This window comes from Erythranthe guttata, chromosome 5, assembly GCF_056151865.1.
Source record: "Erythranthe guttata isolate IM_541 chromosome 5, IM_541, whole genome shotgun sequence".
Taxonomy (NCBI): Eukaryota; Viridiplantae; Streptophyta; class Magnoliopsida; order Lamiales; family Phrymaceae; genus Erythranthe; species Erythranthe guttata.
The window spans coordinates 10,876,356-10,883,208 of NC_142537.1; the positions used below are offsets into that span (position 1 = coordinate 10,876,356).

The 6,853-nt window shown below is 38.1% G+C and overlaps 1 protein-coding gene across 1 annotated transcript; it reads right to left on the reverse strand.

The window, feature by feature from the left end:
- Positions 1–4,537: 4,537 nt before the first annotated feature.
- LOC148770604 (uncharacterized) lies at positions 4,538–5,128 on the reverse strand. The gene has a single exon (XM_088817935.1). It carries the CDS (start codon positions 5,126–5,128, stop codon positions 4,538–4,540), a length of 591 nt encoding a protein of 196 aa, XP_088674061.1.
- Positions 5,129–6,853: the final 1,725 nt, after the last annotated feature.

Consider the following 6,853-nt stretch of genomic DNA (forward strand, 5'->3'; position numbering starts at 1 on the left):
TCATGTTCGTTACGAAAAGCATAATAAAAATACGAAAAATCATAAAAGCTAATAAAAGAGGAGAACTATGATGAAGAGTCGTCAAGTCTTCGTCTTCGTTCTTGTGCTCCTTGATTGCGTGTAGAAAGATCAAAAATAAAAACCTAAAGATTAAAGATGAAAGGTGAAAAATATATTCCTAATTGTGTGCTTGTGGCCTTTAAATAGGGTGCAAAAATATAATAAGGCGGGTTTCCTTGTGTAATTAAAATTCCTTCACTGCGCCACCTCGACCATCCGGACGGCCGTGCGAGAATACGCTTTAAAATCCGGACGGCCGTCCGGTCCTGATTCTCCAGCATTCTGATTTTTTCACTTTTGGCCCACTTTTTCTCCGAATTTGCAGTTTTCACCCCAAAAGTTGCCAATTCTTCAATTTGCACCTAAAATACAAATAATAACCATATTAAGCACCAATTATCGTAAAAACACATCAAAAGCTCCAATTAAAAGGTACAATTAAGTGTATGAATATACACTTAACAGTAATTGGAACTCAACTTTAATTTTCATAACCATGTGGATAGTTTGCATTAGGGGTATTGGTGGAAATTACTTAATTAATGCATCATTGGAATTATAAAACGATAGATAATATGGAACAAAAAAATTTCTCCAAAGTGACAGATAATTTGAAACGGAGGGAGTAACTCTCAATATACTCAAATATCCATTAAAAATTTGTCCATTAAAATAAGACAAATTGGCAACCTATTTATAAGGTCTAAAAAAACTCATTTTTCACAAGGAAAATGACTCCTACCTAAACTATAATAAAGAAATAAATAAATAAGCAAATGTTAATCATTAAAGAAATCTAAAATAATAAAAACATAATAAATTCTAAAATAAAAGCGGAATAAATTAATTAAATAACTTGGTCATCAAGTCGACTTCTCGGTCACCTTTCTAAACTCGCGTAGCCATTTGGCTGTGCACGTGCATGCACTCAAATCTCGATTCGACAATGTTCCACTTCGGTTATCTCTCGGCTCAACACATGAAAGTTGTAGATCTTTCAGCTAGCTTTCAGTATCATTTTGAATCAGAATAAATGAACTTCAGATGAGAGAGTTATAAGCTGGATGGTAAACTCTGCCAGAATCATACGGGACTTTCGGGATGTATGAAATTCGACTTGTCCAACGAATTTTACTCTTTCTTTTCTTCCAATTCCACAACTAGGACTCTTCAAAGGCCTGATTCAAGCCTTTACTCTTCAACCCCAACACGAACGGTTCCATTAATCTCACTCGCTTTCTCTTCTTCCAATTCTCCATCTTTAAGCTTGCTTGGTCAACAATTTCCAAATTCGCTTGACTATTCTCATACTCAAAACCTTGACGAGAATCTTCTTTTTCAAGTGGCGATAGCGAATCACCCTCTCTCGCCAATTCCTCGTAGTCTCCTTTGTCTCGTAGAATTTCCTCTGCTTTGAGCTTTTGTAATGGTTCTCTCATTATGCTCGTTGAATATCTCCTATGTGATTCCCAAATCGATGAACTCCTTTCTTCTAACTTAGTAACTTGCCTCAAGCTCTGCATCTTCAATTCCCTATAATAATGGGAAGGAATGAACCTCCTTCTCATAGTTGCCTTCACGGACTCCCAATCTTCAATTGGTGGTTCGCCACAACGCCGCCTAGTTAAGACAAATTGGTCCCACCAACTAATTGCATAGTCAATGAACGCTTTGACGGCGAGCTTCACTTTCTTCTTTTCGGAATAGTAATCAAAATCAAATAAGTGCTCAACCTTTCTTTCACATTGAATGTACACCTCGGGATCACTCTTACCTTGAAAGGGTGGTATAATCAACTTCATTGAGCTACGGTTTTGATCTACGCCATCTCTTTCTCGACAAAAATATACTCGGCTCGATCTATCCAATCCAGACCCTCGTCCCATACTCTCCTTCCTTGATTTTGTAGAGTTCACACCAAAATTTCCATCACGATCTACCTCTTTATCGGGATAAGGTAAAACTGATTGGTGGACATCACTTCGTACGTATGGCCCTCGAACATGTTGACCTTTGCGTAGTTCCTTTACTTGGGTAACAATTCCTTCCATCTGATCTTGGAGTTCCTGGAAGCGTTTATCCATTGGCGACATCCTACGCTGCTCAATTATTTCTCCTTTATAACAGGACTTCTCGGACATGATCAATTTTTTTTTGACACTAACAAACTCTAAATTAGACTCTAAGAAATTTTAAACAAAAATAAATTTCTAATTTTCTTTTTTTTTTTAATTTTCTTTTTTGACGAAGACTCTAGACAAAACCTAACTTAGACTCTAAGAAGCTTCAAACAAAAATAAATTTTGAATTTTTTTTTTTTGGGTTTATGGACTCTAAATAAAGAAAACGAAAGAGCAAAAGACACAATAACAATAGACACGAAACAAAAAACAAAAGGAAGACACGAAAAAAGGACTGACTCAACAATTAAGATAAATGATAGGCGAAACCTGTTTTGGATGTTGGCTCTGGTTACCAACTGATACGAACCCCGTATAACTTATTACGAGATCCAATACCTTACGCGGAAGCAAGATCGAAGAAATCAAAAAATAAAGTATTCAGATTGGCGGAAGCAATGAATAATGACCCCATAGCTATAAAGAGCTAGAAACTATTATTATCAAGGTGGAATATTGACCCCCTGGTTATAAAGAACCAGAAACCAATATTATGTCGCTAAGAAAGTTACAAGAATCCACTTGTAAAATCCCAAAATTTGATGTAGAACAACGAAGGAGAATTAACTCTCAATATACTCAAATATTCGTTAAAAATTCGTCCATTAAAAATAAGCCAAATTGGCAACCTATTTATAAGGTCTAAAAGGACTCCTTTTTAACAAGGAAAAGGACTCCTACCTAAACTATAATAAGGAAATAAATAAATAAGCAAATCCTAATCATTAAAGAAATATAAAATAATAAAAACATAATAAATCCTAAAATAAAAGTGGAATAAATTAATTAAATGACTTGGTCTTCAAGTCGACTTCTCGGTCACCCTTCTAAACTCGCGTAGACATTTGGCTGTGCACGTGCATGCACTCAAATCTCGATTTCGACAATGTTACACTTCGGATCTCTCTCGACTCCAAACATGGAAGTTGTAGATATTTCAGCTAGCTTTCCGAACCATTTTGTATCACATTAAATGAACATCAGATGAGAGAGTTATAAGCTGAATGGTAAACTCTGCCAGAATCATACGGGACTTTCGGGATGTATGAAATTCGACTTGTCCAACGAATTTTCCTCTTTCTTTTCTTCCAATTCCACAACAAGGACTCTTCAAAGGCCTGATTCAAGCCTTTACTTTTCAACCCCAACACGAACGGTTCCATTAGTCTCACTCGCTTTGTCTTCTTTCAATTCTCCATCTTTAAGCTTGCTTGGATCGTATCACATTTAGTAAGAATTTTTCTCAGAAAAGTCCATTCAATCTGACCGTATGCTTTACTAATGTCCAGTTTAATGGCCATAAAATTTTTACGTTTACTAGAAAGAGTCTTAATATAATGATTAATTTCAAACGCAACTAGAACATTATCAATGATGAGACGTTAGGAGCAAAGGCCAATTGAGTGGGAGAAATAAGGTTAGGCAATATGTATTTAAGACGAATAGCAATAACTTTCGAGCCAAACTTAGAGATCACATTGCACAAACTTATGGGTCCATAATGAAAAATTTGATCAGGGTTCTTAACTTTAGGAATTAAAAAAATATAGGTGAAATTCATGGATGAGGGCATATTTTTATGATTTAGGAATTCCAGCACACAAGATAACACGCTAGTACCAAGAATCTTCCGATACTTAGAATAAAAAATGACAGGTAACCCATCAGGACCGGGAGATTTAAGGGGTGCCAGTTGAGTGATGGCATTGGTTACCTCGGATTCGGAAAAGGGAATAGTTAACCTATTAGCGGCCTCCGCGGAAATCCGGGGATCAATACCTTGCAATATCTCATCTATCTCATTGTCGATTGGATCCGTAGTCTTGAAAATGTGCTCAAAATAATCAGATATAACATGCTCAATCTCCTCTGGTCGATCCCTCATTATACCAGCACTATCTTTGATTCTATGGACCATGTTAATCTTCTTCCGAATCGTAGCTTTACATTGAAAGAAGCTTGTATTCCTATCTCCCTCGCGAATCCACTGAATTCTACTCTGTTGGCGCCAATATATATCATTCTCCACATAAAGCTTTTCCAGTTCACCATTCAACTCCTTCATTTTGATTTTTCTATACTGAGTAATCGTGCCTGAAAGAATGGTTTTAAGTTTTTTCGTAAGCTCCGCGATGCGCTGTTGGGGCTGTTTCACGGTAGTGTTACTCCAAGATATGAGTGCAAATTTGCACTCCTCAATTTTGGTGATAATATCATCGACGGGGTTGAGTGTCGCCTGGCCCTCCCCATGCTGGTCAATTAGGGCTACACAGTCATATCGCTTCATCCATGAAGCTTCAAAGCGGGAAGGCCTCCAACGTCTGCCTCTCAAAGGGTCCGGGGGTAGGGAACTGCGATAACATGATCGGGCAGTGATCGGATCCCAAGTAGTCGAGGTGGGAGACTTGTGCATGGGGGTACATAGTAATCCAATCCACATTGGCGCACACTCCATCGTGGCGACACCGAACAGTGTCCGGATATTGCCTATTGTTCAACCAAGTAAAACGATCTTCTGTAAAACCAATATCACTAAGTGCACACTCATCCATAGCCTCCCTAAACGCTCGGATGCTTGATTGCAGTCGTGGAGGACCGCCCTCCTTCTCCGTAGTGTCAATAATTCCGTTAAAGTCACCCCCGACCATCAACGGTAAATCACTGTGGTCACGGAGTGAATGGAGGAGATTCCATGACTTGTGCCTTTGGGATTGGTCCGCAAAACTGTAGAATCTAGTAAAACGCCATTTCGTCTCATTCTCCTTATCATGAACTTCAACGTTAATATGATTAGGAGAAAAACTACGTAGATCAACAACCATATCTTTATTCCAATGTAATGTTAGGCCTCCTGATTGTCCAATACCATCCACCACTATACCAAACATATTCCATTTGCTTTTTAAGTGTTCGATTCTTTGAGCTGAAGCTTTGCTTTCAGAAAGGAACATGAAACACGTGGATTTCCACAATTTTTTTTTAACTCTCTTATTTTCAAAGTAAATTTTAGTTATGGAATAAGTAGTTCTTAGTGGGTTAAGTATAATGCTTAGTGGACTAAAGTATAATGCTTAGTGGGCTAAGTATAATGCTTAGTGGGTTAAATTGAGGATATTATCTCAACTACTAAACTAACCCACTAACCCATGTTCTTGAGTGTTCTTGTAGTCAGTTTTCTTGCAGATCATGGGCTGAGGAGTGGAAGCTTGGAATGTATATAAATATCGGTTTCAAGACTCAAGGAAAAGATAATTGATTCTAAGAAATAAAAACAAGAGCTGGAGAGAATACATGAGAGTTTTAGTGTGTTTTTAGAATCAGTTATACGTACTCCTCGTGAGTACATTCTTTGTAGTCTAGACTGTTTAGTATATAGTTTTTATGTTTCTAGATTTGGTTGTAAGAATGATCAAGATAGTGATTCATTCATAAGAAAGAAGTTCTTGTACTTCTTCTCTTTGTATTCTTGTAATACTGTTTTAATATTATTTTTACGTCCTTTAAAGGGCAAGTTCACAAGTTTTACTTGTGAACATTTTTTAAATATGAATATTGTGTTTATATTTCCACTGCATGTTTATACAAGTGTTGTAACACTTAATATAACACCCCTGTATTAAAAGAATTCGGGACCATAAACTCTTTCAGAATACAAGACCGGGGTGAAATTTTTGGATAATTTCTCCAAGGACGTGAATTGTCAAAAGCACCCCGAACACTTGGCAATTCCAAAACAAGTAACTCATTGATGTCGGCGGGACTGCTCCGCACTCTCCGCCGTTGAACTAGATTCTTCATCCCGAAGTACGAGCTTTTGTTTCTTGCCACTCCCTGATTTTCTTTTATCGTGTTGTCATCTCTCTTCTTCTTCCTGTTTGCATTCGGTACAAACACCATCTTCCTCTCTGTTGTGCCCGTAATGCCCTCAAACACCAAGGAGACTTCATTGGTAACTAAATTGTTTTCCTCAACAATGCCAAACTCAGATTTTCCTTCTCTCCTCTACCGTTGCGTTGAGCTTGGTTGTTCTTCGAATATGAGCAAAAATAAAAAAAACATTCCCTTCTCTCACCGAGTTCCTAGCCCCACCTCCGCCAATCTCTATAGAGTTAGGGTTCATTGTTTGGGTAATTTAGGGCTTCCAACGTCATTACCCAATGATGCCCGAAGCCACACTCCATATGGAAGATCCTCCCCAGGGTCTGCAAGACCATCCTCATAGTGAAGAGGGCATTTATTTTCCCCGTGCCCAATAATACCGAAGAGAAAGCAAAATTTTGGAGACGTTTGTAAGTAAAATACACCCATTGCTTGGATCTGTCGGCGCTGTGAATGTAAATACCTCATTTAAGATTGTGCGATACATCCATAACCACCTTAAATCTTGCAAATTGAGCCATCAGCAATTGCTTTTGGTTCAATACTTCCAATGCCTCTCCCCAACCCTACTCCCGATTTGCATAGCCACGTTATTGCTCTTCATGTGGGGTGGGATCTGGTGGATGCGATGAATCATCATAATTTTGTTAACCTCCACGGTGGTTGGGTCTTCGTCATATGGGATATCTTGGAAGAAGAGGGCGTGTTTGTCGAATAGCCAAGGGCAGCCACCT

Bases quoted from the DNA above. Each gene is read 5' to 3' on its own strand.
- LOC148770604 (XM_088817935.1), bottom strand. From the start codon at position 5,128: ATGTTTGGTATAGTGGTGGATGGTATTGGACAATCAGGAGGCCTAACA.